The 27,157-nt window shown below is 37.1% G+C and overlaps 1 protein-coding gene across 1 annotated transcript in view; it reads left to right on the plus strand.

Moving 5' to 3' along the window:
• Window positions 1–7,740: 7,740 nt before the first annotated feature.
• lmbrd1 (LMBR1 domain containing 1) overlaps window positions 7,741–27,157 on the plus strand; it is a 32,219-nt gene continuing 12,802 nt past the window's right edge. The window contains exons 1-9 of the mRNA XM_058384836.1: window positions 7,741–7,857; window positions 8,424–8,600; window positions 9,523–9,586; window positions 15,734–15,831; window positions 17,536–17,603; window positions 19,874–19,962; window positions 22,757–22,830; window positions 25,968–26,093; window positions 26,264–26,416. Coding sequence (XP_058240819.1) covers window positions 7,783–7,857; window positions 8,424–8,600; window positions 9,523–9,586; window positions 15,734–15,831; window positions 17,536–17,603; window positions 19,874–19,962; window positions 22,757–22,830; window positions 25,968–26,093; window positions 26,264–26,416 — 924 coding nt within the window. The 5' untranslated portion in view covers window positions 7,741–7,782. The remainder of the gene's footprint in view (window positions 7,858–8,423; window positions 8,601–9,522; window positions 9,587–15,733; window positions 15,832–17,535; window positions 17,604–19,873; window positions 19,963–22,756; window positions 22,831–25,967; window positions 26,094–26,263; window positions 26,417–27,157) is intronic.

Raw genomic sequence — 27,157 nt, forward strand, 5'->3', positions numbered from 1 at the left:
TTAAAATTCAGCAACAAGACCATTGTTGTAATATCAAAGGTCTCTAATGATGTCTGTCCACTCAGCAGCCATCTTGGCAGCATTCCCAGGTAGTTATTTTCAGTCATACAATTCCAGGCTTATATTCCATTGATTTCCAGGCTTATCTTATTAAATGGAGAGAAACCCATGACCAGAAATGAATAAAGGATAATGGGTACCAGATGAAGATAAAGTTCAAAATACTGGCTTTTAAAATCAAACAAAAAGCAGGAAGACAATAAGACTTTGGTTTATATTTTACAAAAAAAATCCAGCTGCTGTACTAGCACATGTAGTAAATAAGCAAAATCTACTACATCTACTCAGCATTATTTTAATAATTTAAGTCAATGTGTTTCCTTCTAGCCCGTGTTTTGCTCCTTTTACTTGAGGGACCTGCATACATACAGCTGCCATGTTGCAAATTACGTGCTAGACCATTTATATTGGAGGCAGTTTGTCTCAAACTCTCACACTCTCAGTGGAAATATATAAATCAATATCAATATTAAACAGTAGCATAAGTTCAGGCTCTAGAACAAGTTCATGTACAAAGGCATATGCAGTATATGCCTTAATATTTCTCATCAAGGTTTTAAAAATAGCAACATGGCAAATAGCAGTCTACATATGGGTGGCAGTATAGAAAAAAGGAAATGAAAAAAAAGGAAAAACCCAACAACATTTGAATCAAAATGAGTTAGAGTTACCGAGATACAAAAACCCTGTCTTCAAACACCAATTTTCCTAAATGTAAGCTATTTTATTTAAGTGTTGTTAAATATAGACCATTTTTAGATGCCATTTTTTGTTACCTATTTAATTTAGTTCCTATTTATGGTCAATCCTAATTGTAATAAAATCTATTTTTATTTCTATATCTGCATTAAAACATCTCTGTATTTAATCCACTTTAGGTTTTTACCTTCGGACAGAAATTGTCATGCCATAAAACAGAATCAATAGAACTGATTTCTTCAATCCATTTAGCTAAAGAAACCGAATGAATTCCATTCTAGTCCATATTTTATCCGAGTGGTGGCTCACCATCTGTCTCTTGGTAATTGAAATGGTGGTCTTATATCCATGACCAATATTCAGAGTGAAATTTGTAATAACCTGGTCAATTCTCTTTTGAAACAATTAGTTAATTGTTAATATATTGATTTCTTTTGTGTGTATGTATGACAAATATTATCAATCCGATTTTTTTTTTTTGCGTTATTTAGTGACATTATCTTAGCAATATCTCTGAGATTAAAGTAGACTATCCTAGTATTATTATCTACATGAGCTTCAAATGAAAGACTGGAATCAATAATCACTCCATTGCTGCAAATGATTAAACAGAAAGGCCATCTAGAATTACTCTGCAATCAGAAAACTTATAGTAGTTATAGCTGCATGTGATCAAAGTACTAGTACTTCTGTCTGGTCAGAATTTAGTTAATGTACGTTACATATTCCTCAATTTTGTTAAGCCTCTTATCTGGTTATACAGAAACAAATAAATGTGTGTCATCAGCATAACAGTGCAAGTTAATACGTGTATCATGTTTTTGAAAACTTTTACCCAAGAGTAGCATTCATATAAAATAAAAACACATAAAATAGAACTTTGCAGAACATCAAACTTTACTTTGGTGTGCATAAAGACCACCATTTAAATTACATAGTTCACCATTTACATAAAAAAAGAGCTAGGCCTGGAGGTACATCTAAAAATGGTAGCTCAATCCAGCCCAGTCCTTTGTGGAGACCAGCTCTCATTGTCCTAAATCACGGAGGTTGCCAAGTTACAGGCAGAATTTTCTGATGTGTTCTCACCCCTACTCGGCCACACAAATCTCCTAGAACACCACACTGAGATGCCCCCAGGGGTGGTGGTATGCAGCAGCCTCATTGTTTGCCTGAGCACAAAAAACAGGTGGTTTGGGAGGAGCTCATGGCCACTCTCGATATGGGGTAATTGAATAGACCCATAGTGACTGGTCCTGTCTGACTGTCTTGGTTCCCTTGGGTCCTTTGTGAACTTTAAAAAAGCTAATGCAGTGTCTAAATTTGATACCTAGTTGGACAGCTGACAGAGGTTTGACATCAGCTTTTTTAGTCAGGGGATTGATAGCAGCTAGTTTAAATGAGATACAGTGTTAAGAAGAGAACTGAATATTTTTGAACAAGGTTTGATCGCTTTTGGTATTATCTGTTTGAATAAATGTGTAGTTAAGGGATCTAGTACATAGGCTGATGATCTTGATGAAATAAATTAAATGAATTTGGCCTCTTAAATGGGAGTAAATCTTTCATATCACTGATCTGATTTGGTTACAGCATTATCTACATGGTTAATTATAAAATTGTCTATCTTGTCTTGTTTAAATTGTTAAGTGGTTAAGGCTCTGTATCCTTGACCAGAAGATTGAGTTTCAAGCCCCTGTGTTGCCAAGCTGCTACTGTTGGGCCCTTGAACAAGGCCCCCAATCCACCATGCTCCAGGGGCACTGCATCATGGCTAACCCTGTGCTCTGACCTCAACCCACAAGGATGGGCTATGCAAGGAAAGAATTTTTTTGTGCAGTAATGTATATGTGACAAATAAAGACAACTTAACTCAACATATTGATAGTGTTCTTCTGTGGTGGTCTTATTCGTGGTTAATTTTGCAACAGTGTTAATTAAGAAACTAGGGTGATCTTCTCTTAGGGTGAAGAGATTGATATAGCAGCACTAGGTAGTTCAGGCGGCTCTCCTTCCATGCTGTTTGGAAAATTACCAATTTAGTTTGAGGCCATTTTGTTGTTAAAATTTGATTGGTTTGTTTTAAGGTGTGTGTATGTGTGATTTTTTTCTCTAATTAATTTTCTTTTAAGTGGAGCTAGAATGATCTAAGAATGATTCATACTGTTAAAATGTGACTAGATTTTCTATTTTTAATTCAAATGTTAGTATTGTTCCTTAACATATGGTCATGTACCAACTACATTCAAGAAAGCAAGAGTTATTCTATCCTGATGAAACCTGCTCTGGATCCCTCAAACACCAGCAATTACAGACCGGTATTACACTATTTTTTTTCTAGTATCCTTAAACACACTATTTGCAACTATCTCTCTATTGCTAACAGAACAACCTCCAACCCCTACTGCATCTAGAATGGACACAAGTCCTGTTCTCAGAGGGTTTTCCAGGTTATGAATGAATAATAATGGCTCTGCCCTGATAGTCTGTAACATACTCATTTGTTTTAATCCATGTTTCTGTTAAACACACTGGATTGAACTACTGCTCAGTAATCGTTTTGTTAACAATAAGCCTTTAGTTTTATCTTCTGTTCAAATGAGCTGATTGTACAACTAATTTTATATTAATTATATTACTAAAAAACAAGATTTATGATTATTTCTACATTTCTATTTAGCTCAGGGAACAGACATTCTCAATAAGGTGGAACCTGAGTGACAACTCACCAAAGTGGATCTTTAAGAAATGGACATACATTAGTCATTTCACACCTAGGCCTTCACTGGTGTCCTTCCTAAATTAATCCACCTCTATACCATCATTATGACGCCAAAATAGATAATCAACCGTTAAATAGCAAAGTATAAAAGAAATTAGGCTACAGTATTTCACACCTCAAAAGGAATAGTCAATTTTATTACAGTCCGCCTTGAAAATGCATTTGTAAGAATGTCTGCGACCAAATCAATTTCTTCTCCTCTGTCAGCCATTGTGAGTTAATATATATATATATATTTTATTTAGTTTGTGCGGTTTGCTGCCTCTGACTACTCCAATTAATGGAAATTGTTGACGTAATCGTATGCCTGCTAGATGGCCCCAGTGACGCCAACTCGAAATCTGATTGGTTAATGTAACAATTTCATTGCCACTTTTTTTAAGCTACGGGCACCTGCACTATTGATTCTGAAGGCCTTAGGCAGATTTCTTTCACCCTGGCAACTCATGATGTCTGCCACTGGCTGAAATATGATTGGATAAATACCTTATCATAAATATACACTACTGGAAGCAGCGCAACCGAGAGGAAAACTAAAGAAATGTAGAGAATAGACTATTGGGAATAATTTAATACACATTCATGGAAAAATATATTAAATACACTATATTGCCAAAAGTATTCGCTCACCTGCCTTGACTCGCATATGAACTTAAGTGACATCCCATTCCTAATCCATAGGGTTCAATATGACGTCGGTCCACCCTTTGCAGCTATAACAGCTTCAACTCTTCTGGGAAGGCTGTCCACAAGATTTAGGAGTGTGTTTATGGGAATTTTTGACCATTCTTCCAGAAGCGCATTTGTGAGGTCAAACACTGATGTTGGACGAGAAGGCCTGGCTCTCAGTCTCCGCTCTAATTCATCCCAAAGGTGTTCTATCGGATTGAGGTCAGGACTCTGTGCAGGCCAGTCAAGTTCATCCACACCAGACTCTGTCATCCATGTCTTTATGGACCTTGCTTTGTGCACTGGTGCACAGTCATGTTGGAAGAGGAAGGGGCCAGCTCCAAACTGTTCCCACAAAGTTGGGAGCATGGAATTGTCCAAAATGTCTTGGTATGCTGAAGCATTCAGAGTTCCTTTCACTGGAACTAAGGGGCCAAGCCCAGCTCCTGAAACACACCCCCACACCATAATCCCCCCTCCACCAAACTTTACACTTGGCACAATGCAGTCAGACAAGTACTGTTCTCCTGGCAACCGCCAAACCCAGACTCGTCCATCAGATTGCCAGATGGAGAAGCGCGATTCGTCACTCCAGAGAACGCGTCTCCACTGCTCTAGAGTCCAGTGGCGGCGTGCTTTACACCACTGCATCCGACGCTTTGCATTGCACTTGGTGATGTATGGCTTGGATGCAGCTGGTCGGCCATGGAAACCCATTCCATGAAGCTCTCTGCGCACTGTTCTTGAGCTAATCTGAAGGCCACATGAAGTTTGGAGGTCTGTAGCGATTGACTCTGCAGAAAGTTGGTGACCTCTTCGCACTATGCGCCTCAGCATCCGCTGACCCCGCTCCGTCAGTTTACGTGGCCCACCACTTCGTGGCTGAGTTGCTGTCGTTCCCAAACACTTCCACGTTCTTATAATACAGCTGACAGTTGACTGTAGAATATTTAGGAGCGAGGAAATTTCACGACTGGATTTGTTGCACAGGTGGCATCCTATCACAGTTCTACGCTGGAATTCACTGAGCTCCTGAGAGCGACCCATTCTTTCACAAATGTTTGTAAAAACAGTCTGCATGCCTAGGTGCTTGATTTTATACACCTGTGGCCATGGAAGTGATTGGAACACCTGATTCTGATTATTTGGATGGGTGAGCGAATACTTTTGGCAATACGGTGTATATTAAAATGCTAGTCAGTGATTCAGATCACTGCTGTTTAGGCCAGCAGAGAAGGCCTTGCTGGCCCTGATGGCCCACCACTGAGTTTTATCATATCAAATAAAATTTAATACAAATTAAATTCATTAAATATGGTATTCTCTAATCATGTCACAAAGTACCTTCATATTTTAAACCATTAGATTTAAGAATTAGAACTGATTACTAAGCAGACCAGAGCAACAGAAGAAAAACTGCAAATCAGACATAGTGTAGTAGTCTTTTCTAGCTCATTTTGCAAACATCTGCAAACAAAGGGAAAACATCAGCTTTGTAATTACAGTTCTGTAATCAGGCCGACAACCATGTCGATCACCAGCATACAAATGATAATGACAGACAGGTAGGCTTTTATACCACTGCTATGCTTATGACACTCAACTTATACTCTCCTTTCCTCCCTCAGACACTCATGTTTCTGCATGGATCTCAGTGTACGTGGCAGACATATCGGCATGGATGGCAGCTCATCAGCTGAAACTTAATCCCAGCAAAACTGAGCTGCTTTACATCCCAGGAAATGCATACGTAAGATCTTGTGATCTTTTTGGAAAACTCTCAGGTCTCACCATCTGTCACTGCACATAACCTTGTTGTAATCATGAACAACCAATCTATTTTGCCTACATTGATAACCTAACTAGCAAATGCAGGTTTCTCTTCTAAAACATTAAGAGGATATGCCATTTCTATCTATAGAGCACAGTTATGTGGTCGCTGAGTCCCTTGACATTTCAAAACTGAACTACTGCAACTTGCACATGGCAGTTCTTCCTCAGATTGACATCTGACCTCTGCAACTAATCCAAACACAAAATGTACACACAAAACTATACACAACTACAGTGTTATCATTATTTTAAGCAAATTTATGCTGTACTTTTCATTTGACAAAAATAATAAATTGTTTTATGGTGTTCTAGATATGGTATTAAATGTACACAAGCATAGTCTGAATAAATAAAATAATAAATCATTTTCCTGTGATCCTTGTTGCCAAGTTTGGTTAAAGGTTGGTTAAATGTTACAAAAAAAAGATATATGATATATGATATAAGATATATGATAGAATCTCACCCCTATCAAAGTGAGATTAGCAGTACCAGTAGTGAGCAGTAGTTCACTATATGGTCAAAAATATGTGGACTCCTGGTCATCACAGCCACATCTGGGCTTTAGCCCGGCATAAACTGTTGCTGCAAGGTGGAAGCACAGGATAGTCTCAAATGCTTTTGTATGCTGCAGCATGAAGATTTCTCTTCACTGGAACTACATGGCCCAAATGACAATGCCTCTGTGCACAAAGTAAGGTTCATGAAGTCATGGTTTGCCAAGCTTGGTTTGGAAAAACTTGAGTGACCTCACTAATGCTCTTGTGGCTGAATGAGCACAAATCCACAACCACACTCCAAAATCTTTAATGTTCAACAAGCACATATCGCAGTGAAGATCAAGTTTCCACGTACTTTTGGTTTTATGAGTATATTAAAATTCTCAGTTAATATCAAAGTTGTTGATTGATTCATGATGGTATGAGTGATAATAACAAAGCATTATGGAGTAGAGTATGTCTTAATATTAAACAAGCTAAAGGCTGACCTGGGAGCTTTATATGAATTACATGAGGTCTGTTTTTTTTTTAAACAGTTATTTATTTAGATTCACCAATCACAACAGTGGAAACTGGCATCTTAAGCACGCCCAACTCTGTGCACTCACATTTAATGATACTGTTAAAACGTCATACGTGCAGATATAAGAATGTCAATTAAAAATGATTTGTTACATGTGCCTACATGCAAAGAAGAAAGATGATGATGGTGTACGTCACAAACTTCTATATGCAAGTTTGTACAAACAAAAATTGGATATACTAAAAAGCCCTTAATGCTCATTTTTAATAATAATAATAATAATAATAATAATAATAATAATAATAATAAAAATAATAATAATAATAGTCACTATTAAATCTTATGGAAAAGTATTTTACAAACTAATAGTCTGTTTCTACAACCCCAAATAATTTAGATCATGAATTTGCATTTGAGGAAAAAGAATAATCCTACTAAATAATGAGTCTCTTTAACCCCTGCATTGTACTTTAGTGTGTTAAGTAATGTATATATCATTAGGTTCAACATAATATAGCATTCCTTAATAAAACATCAATTGCTATTTTTTTTAGGTTGTTAGCAGTAAATATTTGTTGTCCAGCTGTGTCTCTGTCTGTTTCTCTGTCTGTCTCTCTGTCTGTCTGTCTCTCTGTCTGTCTGTCTTTGTTCTGCTTCCGTGTTTGAGTTGAGGACTCGATCACGTGACCTCGGCACTGTCTGTTGCAGGAAGTGGAATGAAGATGGCGGTTTCTACGAGACTGCTCACTGAACCCGTGATAGGATGGTCTATTTTTGCTATTGTACTATTGGTAATAGAAGTATTTTTTTGGATTAAATATTATATTTAGTGTTTTCCTAGTGTGTATATTGACCCTATTTGTCTAAATTCACTTTGTCGACAGGATACGTTATAAGCGTGTATAGGCAAAGGGGGGTTTGTTTACAAACTAGAGTTACCTTGTTGGACAACAAACAGTCAACCTTTTCATGTTTTCAGTTCTAATTGCAATTATATTAACCTTAATCAAGCATGTAAAGCAGAATTACTAGAATGAATCTTTACAAGAGTCTTGTCTTTAACTCGGAAATTCACACGCAAAGCTCGTATATATACTGCAGATTGTTGTTGAAGGTTTCTACTGAAAGAAGGTTTATGTAATTAGGATAACACTGATTGTTAAACAAAAGCCTTTTGGTCAGTAGGGCCAAACCTTTGATTTACAGCAAAGCAGTTCATTAAACTTATACAGTTTAAAACTACAGAATTTATCAATAAGCAATAACCTTCAGGTTACTATTAAGAAGGCTTTATGTTGAATTTTCTTGGCATATCCTGCCTTGTATAGTTAAAATTCTCTTTATCTTTAACCTCAAGGTCATTCTGGCCTTCTGCTGGTTCTACATTCGAAATTACCAGAGTCGCCAGGAGAGTGAAGTCATCTCTACCATCACGGCCATATGTGCCCTGGCCATTGCACTCATCACATCAGCTCTTCTCCCAGTGGATATTTTTCTCGTGTCGTTCATGAAGTATCAGAATGGTACATACAAGGTATGATCGATAATTTGGAAATCTCAGCATCTCCAAACCCAGCAAAAAGCAAAATGGGGCAATGTAATTACTCATTTCCAACCAATGTTTCGCTGCTAAAACGATAAAAAATAATTCTGTCAATATGAAATGCATCCTAAAAGGGTCTTTTTTGCTGTTAGGTAATGCCCCGGTTGTATTGCGCATGACTCTGTATCGGCCACTTTAAATCCAATCAAATGCATAAAACAAGCAATAAAAAGGAATTAAAATGCCTCCTGTAGATTTACAGTAGTTTACCGGGGTTAAAATTAGATAGTGAACATGTCTTCAAAGATTTTTAGCTTTAATTTCAGGGGATTTACTAGCTGGGTTAGGATTTTTTTTTTAAATAAGAGGTCCCCCTTTTAAATGGACTAAAGTTATGAATACAAATATCGAATATATTTAGCCTTAGTGTAGTAATCCTTTGACATCAACTGAGGCTACCACAACAGGCGACTGGAAAAGATTAAGATTTTACTTGCTTGTTGAGCTAGCACTACAGCTTTCACTTCCACAATGTTTAGTGTTTTGCTGACCGATGCTACCGAGCCTTGTTTGTTAAGTGTTGCTGCGTCCTGTTTTTTATGTGTTATGAGACAAGCACTCCTTAATTTCTGATTGGTTGTCTGTTGCTGAACATCTAGCAGGAACTTCCTAACACCAAATCATTTCACACTGTACATGTTTGGCACCATAATGCAGTTTTGTGAAGTACAGTTCCCTGTTTCATAACCAGTGCTTACCCTGCTTCAGGGTTTCATAACCTCGGGTAAAAAGCAGTGTTTACCCCAGTCTGAAACATTGCTGAACCCTGGGTTAAATTTGGGGTTTAGAGTGATGACAACCCCAGATGTATAAATTTATTTTTTTGTCATTATTTCTGTTTTATTATTTTCAGGAATGGGCAACAAGTAATGAGACAAGGAGGCAAATTGAAGACACAGTCCTATATGGCTACTACAGTAAGTAGTTTGTACTAACACAGACCAGTGTAAAAAGAACGTCATCGATTAATCTTGAACATCATCTTGTTCTACCATTTGAGTGACTTTGGAGAAGCAAGTCTTTTAAACAAAAAATATAATGTAAATTAACAGTCTTCAGACACAGGCTTTTAATTAACAGTGAATGATTGAATGATTTTTGACATACCCACTGTGGACATAAAACAGTGCATTTAGGAAAGCGAATTTGCAGTGCTGCCCATGGTCATCTGCAGAACGTGTGTACATGCTATAAATGGTGCAACATACATATGTAGATGCACATTGGTTCTTGATAAACAAACTATTTAAGTTGAAAATCTGTACTTATGAGTTGTGTAAATTGTTGAAAACAAAATGATGTGGCAATGGTCATTGGAAGCCAAAATCATCAACCCATTGAGGGCATCCCAACCCATCAGGGCATCAATGAGCTCCTGGATAGTCAGTGGTGCTACTTGGTGACTTCGGATGCTCCAATACATAATGTCCCGGAGGTTCCCAATTTGAGTCAGGTCTGGGGAGTCAATGGCATCAATGCCTTCACCATCCAGAAACGGCCTATACATTCTAGCCACATGAGGCCGGGCATTGTCGTGCACCAGGAGGGACCCAGCGCCCACTGCACCAGTGTAAGGTCTGATAGTGGCTCTGAGGATTTCATTTCAGTATTTAACAGCAGTAAGGGTACCATTGACTAGCTCATGGAGGTCAGTGTGGCCCTCCAAGGATATTCAGCTGCAGACAATCACTGACCCACCGCCAAGCCTGTCATGCTGTATGATGTCATACATGCGATTTCCGGACTCTGTCACATCTGTGACGTGCTCAGTGTGAACCTGGAAGAGAACAGGGTGTCCCTGCAGACCCGCCAATTCTGATGTCCACTGGCTAATGCCAGTTGAGCTGTACAGTGCTGGGCTGTGAGCACAGGTTCCTCTGCAGGGTTTAGTCAGAAACGTCTTGCCATTGCTCTTGAAACTTTCTGCAAACCTCCTTGCAGTAGTTTATATGAATGTGCCATCCTGGAGGAACTGGACTACCTGTGAAACCTGATGGGGTTTCAGGTACTGCCTAATGCTACAAGTAGTGACAAGGACCCTAACAAAACCCAAAACTAGAGACAAATCAGACAGGAAGGATAAGTAGAGAGCAATTGTCTGTGGCCACCACCTGCAAAACCTTCTCTTTTAGTGAGTTTTCTTTCTGTACAGGCAAAACTGATCACAATCACTTCTGCTTCCTAACCAGACAGATTGATATCCCTGAAGTTTTATTGACTTGCTTGTGGATTAAGTCTTCCCTTAATTTTTTGAGTTTAGTAAGCTGTAGAATTAATATGTACTTCTTGCCTCATGGTACATTCCTAGAGCTTCCTAGCAGCTTCATATCACAAACCATGCAGTCAGATACCTCCTACCGCAGCCGAAAAACATCAGCAGGTTAATTATGACACAACATCCAGCTTCAGGATTTTGTTATCCAAGTGGAGAAACATACTGTGCTTAAAATGGAATCTCTTTACTGAAGTTTTGTTAAAAACTTTTAAACTCAGTGTAGCAGAAAACAGTGAAATCAGCTGTAAAATAATGAACAGCGAACTGATTTGTTACCACCCCAGAGTTAATTGTTTTGTTCCTGTAATAACACAGAAATTTGCCACCAGTCACATTATTTTATTCGTTAAAGATCGTAGTATCATACTTTTTAATCAGGATAAAGTTACATTTAATGTTGTTGAATGTTCACAATATGACTTAATAATTATTACTTACCTTGTAGTAATTTATTCCTTTACCTCTCGTGAGGTTAATAATAAAAAACCATTGTACCTGTCAAATAGAAACAAAAAATGAAAGCCTTCTGTACTGAAACTTTGCCATGGTGTAAAACATTCTGACTATTACAAAACACAGACGATATAAATGTCCATTAATGTTAAATCTGTCTCATATCAAAAAGTATCAGCCTTAAATAATGTACTGGTATGACAGCATTAATAAAAGGTTATGTTTTGGATTACTGGCTACACTACTGTTAGAGCTCTATAATTACCATGCAGTTTGTTTCCTCACCTATATTCTGACAAATTTTGCTGTTGCACACTGAAAATTCTTCCGGCCCTTTGCTAGGATATGCTCGTGGTCCTTACTCACAGGAATATATAGATGAGGATTTTGAGAGCACAGAGCAGCATCCATTTATGTGACTGATACAAAAGACAGTGAAGAGTAGTAAAGTGAAAGATCACACAGAAATCCACACAAGGGAGATGTGCTCTTACTGACTACTCGCTACTATTTAAAAATATTTGCACTTGAGCAATTAAGTATTTTTTTTTCTCTTTAACAACAGTTGGAACTACTCTCAGAGATACTGTCGTAGAAAATAGAAAACTAATGTCTTTTGCAAGCTACTCTGAGACGAAATATAAAGGTAAAGATATCAGACAAATAAAGGCAACTTTCTTTTTTCTTAGTGTTTGTGTGGGAAAACAGAATGATCATGAGTGATGTGTTTTTTCTAAACTAGTTAGGTGTGCTATAAAATCCTGGGAAACCCTGCTAGTGTGACTCAAGGAGGCGTCTCTGAAGCACAGGTGCCTTAGTTCACATTCTGTTGCATGTTAGCTTAAGAAAAGTAGTGTACAGAAATGTAGTGGAGAAACGTGTCTTTAGTTATCCCAGCCAGTACTATTTTGAGCTAAAATGGATGTTATTAGAAGAGAGAGTGTAGGCTTGTTTATTACACTTCACATAATATAACTGATATTTTATAATAATACTATTTACTTTTAATGTAATAAGTGGTTTGGGAGGCTTCCCATGTTTCTGAGACTCTAAGCACATGATTATCAGCCATGACCACATTCTTTTCACTATTACAGTGTTATGGGATTAAAAACACTTTATTGTGCATATCAACATGATACAGAACTGAGTATCAGATGAGCAAAAACCTTTTAATTAAACAATGAATCTGTTATCGATCAAATCATTTATTTTGTCTGTTGCTAAAAATATGTTACTATCAAGTCTGCTTTCCTGTGTATTACTGTGTATATTGTTTTCTGGTCTGATTAGTGAATTTCTTTTATTAGCTTGCTAAAACTGATCCATGAGAAGCTGGAATTTTTTTTTGTGGGTGGAGTGTGATTATCTCTCTGAGGTGAACTGGGATATATGCATCAGAATACTCACCAGATTTAAGGGTGACTCATAGTGATGAGTATATGAATGCAGCATTCTCTGCTGCATGCAGTAAATTGCTCCTTCTCTTGCCTGTAGGTGGAGATCGAACTCCATCAATGCCAGTAAAGTGGTCCTCCAAATAACTCTAAAGCTTTTATGGTGATCTATTTAAAATGTGAGATCTGATAGTCCTTCCTATTCATGTCCATGTCTAACTTTTAAGTGATACTTTTGCACAAACTTCCAAGTGGTGCTTCTTTTGAAATTTTAATTGACCAGAATTTGATGTACCACTATTTGTTTTTAGTGCATTGATCACCTTTGTTTATCTATAATGTCATATATTTTGTTTTCAAATAACTATTTCTGATCATGACTATATTTGTTGATGTCTAAATATACTAATGCACATCCAATGCCTCATGATTAGTTTATTTATTTATTATTATTATTTTTTAACTTACATTTGAACGGGACATTTTGGTTAGTAGGACCAAAGTACACCCAAGATTATATGTTGAGATGAGAACTGTGCAGATGAAAGCAGTGATGGCACAAAACAGCCAACTCTTACCTTCCTGTCTCTTATAGATGTCTCACCTTGTATTTTCGTGCACCTCTAATGCATCTTCAGTGACCACTTCCTCAGTATCACTCAGTATCAGGATTGTTATATTTGCCAACGCCACCTGATGTCCAGGCTAAAAATCACTATCCAATATAGCAGATTAAAACTCAAAGAAAGTGCTTATATTTAGATCATTATTGAATGTTGCATACAATAATTTAATAATAATTTAATAATTTTTTAAATATTTTTTCTTGTCCCTTGTCCTTGTACAAAAGAAGTAACAAAGAAAAGAATGAAAACTGTTTCAGAATCTTTTTGTTTACGCAGAAAATTAAATGTAAAACTCAATTGCAGAACAAGTTTTAGTGCCACTTTCAGGGTCACTGCCTCAGTGTTGCATAAACATGACTTTCCCCTGCTTGGTCTTCTTGCTTTTATTTGCTTTTTATGGCTTCTATTACATGACCACTTTAAGTAATGAAGGCAGTTACTCTTCCTGGGAAAATGGACAAGGCCCTGTATGGAGACTACGTAGTATACTGCTGTGGAAACTGCACTTCCATATCAGATATCAGCTGTCATCTATTTACATCTTTTTTTTTTTTTTTTTTAAACAAAAAGGCTTCACAGGTGAAATCCAGGACTCAAATCAAGAATAGATTTTCAGAGCTATTAAATGTTTACATTAATATGGAAATGAAAGATCAAATTCTGATCTATTGTCTTATTCATCTTTTGTTCAGAAACTCAAATTTCTTCAGTGTATAGCAGAAACCCAAATAATGGCCCTGCCTTTTCAGTACTTCAGAGAAGACATTTATTTTCCAAATGTTCATCAAGGGTACCCTTGAGTGAACTGTCAGGGCTTAAAACTGTGTTGCACTAGAGTTATACTTTCCAGATCAAAAAGATGGGTTCTTACTTGACCTTTAACTCGCTACAAAAAGCTGGCCTCATGATCATCAGTATATTTCACTGCTTGTTGCATGCTATGATGGCAGAGAACAACTGGGCAAACCCTACAATGGTTTTAAAAAAAGAGAGAGAGAAAAAATGTGTGTTTTGGCAAAAAAAAGCAAAAACAACAAAAATTAAATTCAAATGGAAATCTGAAAATTGCTGTCCATCAACTTTCTCCATTGTATTTGGGAGAGTTTGAGAAAAATTGCAGAGAAATGGCAGAAAATACATAAACAAAACCCAAAAAAACCCAAATCAAATAATGTAATAAATTATTATTATATAATATATTAATATATTATATAATACATTAAATTATAAAATATATTAACAATTAATTAATTAGTTTAAAATAATTTTTTAATAATTCTGAGGACATGTTAATAATTTATACAATTTTATTTCTGTAGTGAGTCACTTTAAACAGAGCAGAAAAAATCATACTAATATACTTAAGTTTTATTTTGCAAATGAGCAAAAAGAGAAATAGGAGATAAGCGTGGGACTTTTCTGGAAGCATTGCATGTTTTCTCGTGATTAGTAAATGGAACACTTATTTAAAATCTTACATATTCAGCAAACAATGGCAGCTGATTGATTGAAGCATTGATTCATTTTGTCCTACACATTTTTTAAAGTAATCTTTATTTAGTCAAGTGATAAAAGTCATTGATCGTTGGCTAGATATTGTTATACATGATGGCTTTGGTTAGTTCCTGATTTGGCTTTTATCCATGATTGGTTGTAGGGATCTTCGCAGCAGGCTTATGAGTGTTTAATACAAAAGTCCAGCAGGCATGCTTTTATCCCAGAACAACAGAGTTTTGGACTCTGATTGTAAAACCATGAAGCAGGCATTACCACACTGGCGATATGAAACCTTGTATTAAAATAGTGTATTTGACTGAATCCCTAGGAAAGAAGATAAAATATCTAAATTAATAAAACTGTTTAACTGAGCCATGAAAATGTTTGTTTGTTTATTTATTTATGTATTTATTGATCCAGTGATCTGTCTAGTTTCAGTAGATTTTAAGTGCTTTTAAATGTCTTGGTGCATTTATACCTCTGCAATGAACCTCATGAGTTATTGTTTTATTGGAATATTTACATATCAAAATTCCCATCTTCACTCTGCTAATTTGTGTCATTCTTCTTATGTTTACACTATATCAAATACTTTATTACTTATTAATATTGTTTGGCTTTCTAGTTTTTGATGCAAATAAATGTGTCACATCCAGTTAACGGAGTGGGGAACCTCATGTCTGGACTTGTTTATACATTCTGCACTCTCTGTGACCTTTTAGTGTAATCATTGTAGCAGAGTTAATGGGTTCAGTATAACTACTGTGTTCTGCTTTTATGCCAGAGATGAGTGACTTTGAATTTTGTATTTTACAGCTCTGTACTCCATCATCCTCTTTTGCGTCTTCTTCTGGATTCCATTTGTTTACTTCTACTACGAAGAGAAAGATGATGATAACATCAGCAAGTGCTCGGTAAGATTACTGCCTCAGTTGACAGGATCTCTTGTCTCCTTTTGGGGCTGAATGTGTTAAGTGTGAAGATGTTGTTAATTAAATAAATAGATATTAATAGTAATCCTTCCTTTATTTTGAGCTTTCCTAAGTTTAATTTTTTTTGTTTACTACTGTAATTTAATTAAAAAAAAACAAAAAAACATGCTCATCTCTCAAAAAACTAGCTTTTTTGATTTTTGACAGCATTATTGATGTATTTACCTGAAAACATTACGTCCCTTTAACAGAGAAGCTTTAGAAATCTGAAATGACAAGAAATTGATAATGTAATGATAAAGGGATTGAAAGAAGGGATGTAAAATAAAAATCATGCAGATACAGGACAGGAGCTTAAATTAATGCTCAAACATCAGAGTGAAGAAAAAGTGTGACTGTGTATGTGTCTTGGAACCAGATGGAATTGTTGGATTATTTCAGAAAATGCTGAGCAGAAGGTCTGCAGGCTGAAACACCCTGTTGATGTGAGATCTCAGAGGAGAATTGCTAGACTGGTTTGAGCTGTTTGGAAGTCTATAGTGACTCAAATAAATACTCTGTAAGCATGGTGAGCAAAAAAAGCGTCTCAGAATGCATAACACATCAAACCTTGAGGTGGATAGGCTATAACAGCAGAAGACCACACCAGGTTCCACTCCTGTCAGACAAGATTAAGAATCTGAGATACAGGTTCAAAACAAAACTTGACACTTGAAGACGTGGGGTGGGGTGGGGGGGTCGACTAATCTTCATCTGTCCACATTTCATGAGCTTGTGCCCACCGTAGCCTCAGATTTCTGTTCTTGGCTAACAAGATTGGATTGGAATTCAGTGTGGTCTCCTGCAGTTTTCCCATCCACCTTAAGCTTCGATGTTTTGTGCATGCTGAAATTCTTTTATTCACACCAAGGTGGTAAAGAGTGCTTAGTTTAGTTACTGTAAAGTTTCTGGCAACCCAAACCAATCTGGCCATTTTCCTCTGACCTGTTCTCCCCAAGGCATTTCCATCCACCGTAACTCACTCAGTGTTTTTTGTTTTATTATTTTATGAAAACTATACAGGATGTTGTGTGTGAAAATACCAGGAAATTTTTTGAAGCAGTTTTTGAAATACTCAAAGCACCCATCTGGTAACATCATTGCCACGATCTAAGCCATTGAGATCACACTTTTTCTTCATTTTGATATTTGATTAATATTACATGGAGCTCTTGAATCGTATCTCCATGTTTTTTATATTGCACTGCTGCTACATGATTAGCTTAGATAACGTCATGAGTCTGGAGATGTTCTTAATAAAGTGGACGGTGAATGTAATATTCACCCCATTTTATAACATCTATATTTTACATTCATAGACACCAAGAAAATTAATTATGCAATGATTTGTATAAACTTTGATAGCATAACACCTAACTAGCTAGCAGCAATTATTTAGCACTTGTTTAACCCTACCCCTCTTCAGTCCTGCCACAGAGCAGCTTTAGTTTAGCAGTGTAATCACCATTATATAGTTTCTTAGCTAGATTCTTTATTTGCAGTTAGCTAAGATTTTTAAATTACAAACATCAATATGTTTATGTTCAGTTACTTCATTCACTAACAAAACGTATATTTTTTTAATAAATACCCCAAAACAAAATGTTATTTTAACTTAATGCAAATTAATTTATTCTTTCACTACAGCAAGCAAAAAATGCAGTGAAGTACACAGTTGCATTCGTCATCATCTGTGCTGCACTTCTTTTGATTGGGTATGTCAAAGTATCCTTAATGTTGGCATTTGTCTTTGTGTTTGAAAGACTGTAGTTTATGTATTGGCATCTATTGGGGGTCGATGTTTTCTTGATGGATGATTCTTACCAGAAGAAGAAGCCTTTATTATTGCTACACATTACAGCACAGTGGAATTCTTTTGTTTGCATATCCCAGCTTTGGGGGTGGTAGACGGATGTCCGCAGGTGCTTCACATGCGACAGATCAGCTATTAGATGGGACATGAAAAGTGTATCTTGGTCTGTCAAGTTGTCCTTTGGGATCCTGATGCAGCTGAAAAGTAAGACCAGCTCTCTGATGATGTTTCAGGAGGTGGCTTTCTGAAGCGGCACTGCCTCGGGGTATCTGGTGGCATAGTCCACGATGACTAGAATATACTCATGGCCCCAGGATATAGAAGGCAGGGAGTGTATGGTTTAGGTCTTTATTGATCCCCTCTATTTGGTGCACCTGGGCGCAACAGTGCTTGAGCCTGCTTTTGCTCATGCCCAAAACTCTGCAACATAACCTTGCAAGGCATAGAGTACACTGGGTTAGAGGACGTGTGTATCTTACCTGATGTGGAGGCCCTGCCTTCCCAAGGGCTGAACACAGATGAGCAGGAGACAGGCGGTAGGTGAAAAAGTGCTCCTTTATTAGTTGCAAAGTGAAGGGAGAAGAAGTGCAGAGAGGCATCGCCACTGGGCAGAGCATGGTGCCCTTCTGGTGGGAGAAGAGCATTGGCAAGGCAGGATCCAGGAAGAGATGCTCAGGCAAAGCGGGTTTTGGTCTTCTTAATTTAAAGGGCAGAGGAAGAGAGAAGTCAGTAATCTGCAACATACAACCAGGAATGCATTCCTTTTTACTCTCCCTGCCACACATAGAGAGTAGCTGCTGCTGATCTGGTTGGTCACGTTTTGTCTCTGCCCTGCCTTGCAGCCATGTGTATGCTGTTGGTCCACAGCAGTGGTTCTGTCCCTTCAGTACCTGGGCAGCAGTTATGTACAGAGAGTTTACTGGTTGTTTGCTGGTGGTGCGGCTGGCTCTGCCATCACAAATAGAACATCATGAAAGCCATCTTCAGTAAGTGAGGAAAATAAGGCACCACAATAACATTATCAAGACTAGTACATCCTTCTAAAATGTACAAAAAGAGAAGATGAAAACATATCAGGTAGGCTGCCAAGAGACCTATAGGAAAATTATTGGAGTTGAAGGAGTATCTGGCAAGAACTGGGCTGTGGGATATTGTGGCTAGATGATGGTCTTTTTCTCAGTCAACCAATAAATAAACAAATAAATCCATTCTAAAGCCACCTACATTTTGCCAAACCATGTGGCAAATGTATTATGGTCTGATGTGAGCAAGGTAGAACTGTAAAAAGATGTTTTTGACACAAAAACAAGACACCATATTACTGAAAGTGCATCATGTCCACAGTGCTGCAATGGTGGTGGCAGCATCATGCTATGAGGCTTCTCTTCAGCTGGAACTAGGGGTCTAGTCAATATAGAAGGAAACATGGATAGTTCCAAGTATCAGTCTGTTTTGGCATAAAACCTTTAGAACTAGAAAATGTTAGTGTTTGAGTATAATAACAGCTCAAAGCACAAATAAAAAAAAAGAATGGCTTCAGAAGAAAAAGATGTTTTAGGAAGACTCAGTCAATTCCCAGATCTAAATCTTGTTGAAAACATGTGGAAGATTTGACGAGGGCTGTGTATTACAGATCTGCTTTCAGTGTGATAGATCTGGAGCATTTTTGCAAGGAAGAGTGGCATACATTTGCTGAATCAGAATATGCAAGTTGATTCTTGCCAAAAAAGACTGTGCGCTTTATTACAAGCCAAAGGTACTTTATCAGAGTACTAGGTAAAAGGTATGCATACTGTACTTATGCAACCAGTTTAAGTTTGTTACTTTTATTTGTTTTTCACTTGATTTGTTTTTATCACATAAAAAGTTGGAAGAGGTTGGACATAATATATCTTGGTTTCATTTTTTTACATCATAAAAATGTAAAAAAAAAAAAAAAAAATTAAAAACAGTTTTGACAGGGGAATTTACACTTTTCATATCCATGGTATTTAGTAAAGTAAGTAAACTGGCAGCTCTGTTTATTGCATATATTATTCAGCTACCTTAAATACTTTAAGAAATATGGTGAAAGTGATATTGTTAATATCCAGTGGGATTAAATTGGTTAGTTGTTATTTAAATGCAAGAATTACTGGTGATTGGTTTGTTGCTGATCTTGTCCAATCATAGGGCCTTTGCACCACTGGAGAATCCTCCCATGCAGAACTCTACACAATGGGACAAGCTTCAGTACCTGTTCAAAGAGCTGGGCAGCAGCAGTAAGCACCATTTTATTGTTTAAATTACCTTAAAAGTGGCCATTTCATACTGTGTCAAAGTATCTGTTAAACTTGATGCATACTTAGGGAAACCACAGAGATTTTAGCTGTAGCATTATTGTGAACCTCTTCTACAGCAGCTCCACTCACATTGTGTTTTGCTGTCAGGCCTGACTGAAAATGTGAGTGCTGTCAAGATGAGGGAAATGGCAGAAGTGACACGTTGGGATGGCAACGCTGACATTTAGCTAAATCAATGTCAGCAAATCCCATTGTGTTGCCCGAACCCTCTGTCAGCTTGTGGAGAAAGCTGTCCCTGCTGTTGATGTTAGTATCAGCAGTCTTCTCAGACATCCTTGGGCCATGATGTTTTCTGTGGAAATAAACTATTTTTAATCACGTAAAGTGCACTTGTTCGGATTTCTGAATGATTCCAGGTGATTGAGAAGTAAGGTGTTGTGTATATCAATTTTTTGCAGATGGTTGTCTAAACAATGCCTTTAATACCATTAGCATTTGGGCCAACAATTCCTGAAGTGAAAAGCTAGTCTAATGTACTGATTGCACTATATAAATCTAGCAGGATTTGTAACGCTATGAACTATTTGTTACTGTGGGCAACCAATCTCAACCCACCATCATCAGATGTCTGCACCTCTGTGGAGTCCTTCAGTTCTCAAGCATTTTGATAATGACAAAGCAGGAAGCAGAATGGGGGAAGTGCGTATAACAATAGGAAATCCTATACAACCTATCCTATACTTTGATATAATTCATTTACAAAGTTTTCCACTGTTCACCTGTTGTCTAAAGTGTTTGAAAATATCTAAGTATAGATCAGCACAAGAGAGCACATTTACTAGCAAAAAAGCATGTTTCTAATCTATTTTAAATGATTCAATTCTCCATGATTTATTTATATATATATATATATGTATGTATATATGTATGTATGTATAATTTTTTCTCTTTTGGTGTCAAATATCACATATCTGATCTTAACTACACACTATCCACGAATTATGTTAGTATATACTGTATGTTATAATAACAGTAATATTGAGCTCGCTGAAATACCTTTAACGTTGAAAGTGTAGATCAGGTGAGATGGGGGAAGAGGTTGGGTATCCAGGAGGTGTCAGTTATAATGTACAAAGTTCAAAACATATATGCAGAAAGTTTGATGTTGATGTGCTGTGTTTTTCTAAACCCAATAAGACTGCTCTATTGGCATATTTTTGTGATAACACAATATTAACATGCCCCCATTGCTCTGCCATGGTCTCCAAGTGGTTCTATCCACAGCAGTCCCATAATATCTCCAGGTAGTCCACATAAGGCTGTCCTCACTTCCAAGTGATGAGACTCCAAATACAATCAGGGCATCAGGATGGATCAGGCAGGTCTGGGGAAAAGAAATGGTCAGGATCACAGGTAGCTCAGGAGTAGAATATGTAGTGTGTGAGAGAGAGAAATTAGGTATGATTGTGATCATGTATTGGTTAAGGACAGTGTACATTGTGTGCAGGCAGGGACACTGGCAAGACTAGCTATAACAGCATAACTAAAAGAGAGAGCCAGATGGTGACACAGACATGAGGGCTTCCTGGCACATAACAGCCAGCCACTCCATCATCAACCAACCTGAGTTGAATGCTTGGGAGGTGGGGTGGGGGGCAGAAGTATCCAAACATCCTAGTTCACTAAATGACTCTATGCCCATGAACCCTCTAGATCTGCTCCTTTACCTAAGGAAAAAAAATCATAAAACGCTTGACTAAACAAATGAGCCTGGTGACTGTCTGAATCCCAAACACTAACTGAAACACATCATGAAGTAAGGGCATCAGTCATAACAACAGAGAAGTAATTGTAATAAAGCTTCATAAAATCTTCAAACAATTCAAAAGTAACTGTTCTAAAGTGAGAAGTAATGTTCAAGGTGAGACCGTTAATGCTCTGAGATAAAGAAAAACCCAAGAACAACATCAGGTAACCTACAGTCATGTAAGCACAATCATGAAAAGACTGAACATGAGCAGTATCATTTGACTGATGAGACCTAGGTGGAGATATTTGGTCATCATGCACTGCATCATGCTCGGTAAAATCCAAAAACAGTGTATTACAGCAAACACCTTATTTGAACTATCAAGCATAGTGGTGGAAGGGTGACGATTTGTGCTTTTTTATAGGCACAGGACCATGGAAACTCACAGAGACAATGTTGGAGACAACATTGAACTCTATATGAGAATATTCCAAAACTGTTGAAGCCACCTGTCCAGCAACTTTAGCTGGGTCAAAATTGAGTCATGCAACAGGTTAATAATCCCAAGTGCAACAGTAAATTGTCAAGTAAATTAAGATGCTCTGGCTGGATCTTTAGAAAGCACTTTTTTTAATATGTGTAGAGTGTACTTATTTTTTCTCACCTATCAAAAGATGCAATCAAGTGAAAAAGAAAGTAAGCGAAAACTAGGTGGGAAAACACCTAGTTTTTGCTTACTTTCTTTTTCCCTTGATTGCATCTTTTGATAGGTGAGATCCCAATAAGGAGTGTGCCGGTCATGGCTCATCATCGCTCCTTATCTAGCTGTGATCTGACACATACTGTGCCCTCTGTATTTGTATATCACTCTCTGTCTCTATATATAGACACACAGGCATACACGCCTCTCAGAGAGATGTTCCTTTAATATCTTTAAATACGCATATGCAGACATTAGAACGTGAACCTTAAATGTTCTTACATGTTGTCTAATACATTTCCCTTTCTCCCAAACACACACAGATGGTATGGTGGCACTGTCTTTCTCCATCAGCTCTCTGACTGTGATCGGCATGCTGGCAGTGATCACATACACAGTGAGTTTGTTTAGGCAATCAATATAATGCTTATTTGCAAACACATGTTAAAAAGACTTCCCCTTTGTACTTTGTATCCAGCAAGAGAATGAAAAAAACGGTATTGTAAAAATCTTTTTTTCTCTCTCTCTCAATAACATGTGGTAGTATTATTTAAAATGCATAAGAACATTTAAAATGAATACAAACAAGTGATCATACTTGATATGTGTTCTGTAGTCGGGGTGAGCACAAAGAAATTCATTTAAAAAAATAAAAAATTAATTCAGTGTGCAGTCCCTGTCTTGCAGGACTTTTCCACGGTCACTGCCTTTACTCATTCTAGGATCTGTTTTTCTTGTTGAAAACACTGCTCTTCCACGGATGCACCATTACCAATCCTGTGCTATTGTCATGCCTGCGATAGATGAGTTATCACACTGGGTGTCGTGTTATTAGGTCTGGTTCATTTTTCATCTCACTTTGTGAGAGTGGTCACTATTTCTTGATTCAAACATCTGTCTGAAATATAAACTCTATTTAGCATTGTTGTAGCTGAAAGTAAATGCAAGAGGTTTTAAAGACTTTTCAACATATGTAAATGGCACCTACAAAATTTATGTCCTGTAATAACAGATGCATTTCTAGGCACAGCAGGCACACATTAAGTACAAATTATGTATCATCTAAATTTGTCTTGCTAGTGTAGTACATCACAAAACTCAGCTTGTAAAATTTTAATTGAAGAATGGGGAAAACGTTTACCTGTATTTTAGGCCCTACTTCAGAATTGTAGCTTTAAACTTTAACGCATTTTCTGATGTTAAACTGTATAAAAGGAATTGCACACTACTGTTTTTTTTCCAAATAGTAGTTTAAATGATTTGTCCTTGTTCTAATAAAGATTATTATCATTAGGATAATTTGATTTAGAAAAATATTTGTCTCAGTATTTATATATTTGTCTTTGTGTCAATGTATTCTTTGACTCAGAATACACTGACACGCCTAACGGATACAGTAGTGTCCCGTTTTACGTTGATTCCGACTTTACGTCGCTCATCCTTAAATATTAAATTGAAAAAATTAAATCCAATTTGCGGCGCTTTACACAACCTTACGTCGGTCCCTACGTCACATAGTAACAATGAAAAATGGCTAATAAAACCAAACTAAACAAAATTCTTTTTATTAAATAAGAAAATAAATATATAAAGTCATAGTGTCATTATAGGGAACATATACAGCACTTTATAGGGGCATTTCCGACTTATGGTGAAAATCGACATACGTCGTGTCTCTCTGAACCAATTAACGTTGTAGGGCGGGGTACTCAGATTCTATCCAATCATAGCATACTTCGAAATCACCCCAAACACTTTAACGGAAAGAAGTTCTGCAATGGCGAAGTCAGTCACATTACTCCAATCCAATTAAACTGCATTTCAATTAATAAAGCCAAGACTGAAGGCAAATACCCCAAGAGCTAGCATGAAATAATGACACCTGCAGAAGAGACCTGGCAGAGCATCACCAGGGAAGAAATATTAGAAATGGCCATAATTTGTGATAGTTACTATTACTTCTGTTCACTGTATTTAAAATGGTGCTGTAATTGGTTCACTCGATTTGGATGTAAATACCCTGAAGTTAATTTCAACACTAAGAGACAGATAAAATAACAAGTCCAAATATTTATGGACTGTATGTCACTAACATGTATGTCTAAATGCTCTGGAGACTTAAATTCAGAACTTCATTTATTTACTTAACATCTAGAACTTATTAACTTTTCTGTCTCATTGGTTGACAGTTTCCATTATTTCAGTGCTGTTTTAATTTGCACCTTAGAGAGAGGCTTTAGTAGGTGGCACCAGGCACAGTTTGTGTGATGTGCTACAACCATAATAAATGCTAAGTTAATTAACGCTAATCTCAGAAATTGCGAGTGTAATTTGTAACTGCAGTACTGCTCCTCACATGCATGCATTGGACCCATGGTCTGCATACTATTGGCTTAAACAAATCATTTAGGTTCTTGTTTTGCAATATGGAACATCCCATTCAAAGTGCCCACCATCCTGACATAAAAATGGAAATGTCCTTAAAAAACCATACATTTAATGCAAATTCTACCATGTAGCCTCTGGCATCTACTTCTCACCTGTCTGTCCAGTTAAATACCTGATATAAAGACGGGCATTGCCTACTGTGAACCAAGATCAGTTGTAGAAGGACGCATTCATTTATTTCCTACAAAAATAAGGATAATTTAATTTGGATAGTTATACAGTTATACTGATGATAATATTCCCTTCGTCAGATATTTCCATTTATAGATTCTTTTACTCCTAACCATTTATATGACATCTTTGGTCTGCTTTTGCAGTGAGCACATAACACATCTGGCTTTATTTTTAATTAAAAAACTAAAGGTGAAATACGGAATAGGGTTGATGAGTAAGAGGGTGTGTGTCACATGCTCTGGTCTTAAGAGCCTCATGATACTTAGAGAGATAAGGACATAAAGGTAGGGGTGTGTGTGTGTGTGTGCAGGAATATTGAAGATGGTTCCCTATTTAATTTAAGTTCATAAATCTAATATGCTGACATCTTGCAGACTCCTGACCCACGGGTCTTCTGAACAGGCTACGAGTCCATTCTTCATTTGTGGAGGCTGAAATGCCTATTGATGTTCACTAGGGTGTTAAATAACGTATGATTTATGGCATTTATATATCCGCACCATTTGAGCCTCATTTAGATGGTTCTGCTTTTCATTTTGTTAGGTCAATTTTTCCTTATTTTCCTTTTCATTTTTCATTTTCTGAAAGTTGCAAATTGCTTTTTAGAGATAGAGATGGAATCTATACTCAAAACAATTCTCAAAAAATGGGTTGCACTCAAGTAAACATGTACACACTAATCAGTTTGTCTTGCTTACTCTTACATACTTTGTAATTCTCCAAATATGCACATTGTATCCATTATAAAAAAGTGCAATATTATTAAAAAATTGTTTAGGTTTTCTGCATGGACAGAAATGTTAGTGTCCATGGTGCAACTTTGTGCTGGACTAAAGGAAAGCTGGGGTTTTGTGCAGGCTTTACTTCATGGCTATAAGTAGTTTGTAATTGCTTTTCTACTTTCTTGGCCAGGCTTACGGCATGTCTGTGTTACCCCTGAACCTGATTAAAGGCACACGCAGTGTCCTCTACGAACGCCTGGAGAACACAGAAGACATAGAGGAGGTTGAGCAACAGATAGAGAAGCTGAAATCCAAGGTTTGTGGACAATTGGGTGTTTAGAGGGGGGAGACAAAAGGGGGTAAACACAGTGCTGAGGTTGTCGCTTTGTACATATTTCATTCACAGAGTCAGTATAGTTTGCATTGCTAGCAAAAAACACTGATTATAATTCAGGTGTCAGAATTAGCTTCTCTATCTGTGTGCAGTGTGAGGATGGAAGGCCACTCTCTTTGAGAGACCGAAGAAACCTACAGGAGCTGGAGGCTAAGCTTTTGTTGCTGCGCCGCCGTGGCCATCACCTTGAGAATGCTGATAGGAACTGCTGCACTAAAGTAGGCTGGGTCCTCCGTCCCTTTAAGGTTTGCAAACTTTTAAAAGTAATTTATTCTTTTCTTAGTGTTAGTAATAAGACTATTGCATGCTGCACTGGTATAGCAATGATGAAATGATAGCAATAATAGAACATTTTGTTCACTAACATTTAAATTATGCTTTATTCATTGCACACTCATACATGAAATTTAGAACTCCCCATTAATCTGCTCATACTAACCCTTTAAATGAAACCTATACTGTCTAAATTGTAAACTATGTAACTATATGTTTATATAGTTAGATAGCTCATATCTTAGCTAGTTTCTCAATTATTGTGAAAGAGGGAAGTGTGATTGGGGCTATGCAGATTGGTTAAAGTGCCGATACTGAACCCTCATGAAAAGGTCATAAAAATAAGAATACCATCAGTCAAAAACTCAGCTGGGAGTTACTACCTCTGTTGGGAGGTAATACAGCAAGAAACGCACACAGATATCTTGTCAAGGGTCTTGCTTCATACCTTTTTTGTACTCTGAGAGATGGTGGGATCAGTTGTGCAGTGCTAGGGTGGATCTGAGGCATTTTTTTTACTTCATACAATCAGTCTTTATGAATGTACTTACTAAATTTGTAATTTTACTATATCTGTGTGCTGTAACTTTTACTTCTTGTTTTTGTGTGCCATATAAGTTGAATATGTTTATCTGTATTTGCACGTGAAGCTAAAAGAGTGACCTGGCTGTATGCTTGAGCGTTAATAAATGACAAATTCTGAATGTCTGTTT

Source organism: Hemibagrus wyckioides, linkage group LG29, assembly GCF_019097595.1.
Source record: "Hemibagrus wyckioides isolate EC202008001 linkage group LG29, SWU_Hwy_1.0, whole genome shotgun sequence".
NCBI classification, from domain to species: Eukaryota; Metazoa; Chordata; class Actinopteri; order Siluriformes; family Bagridae; genus Hemibagrus; species Hemibagrus wyckioides.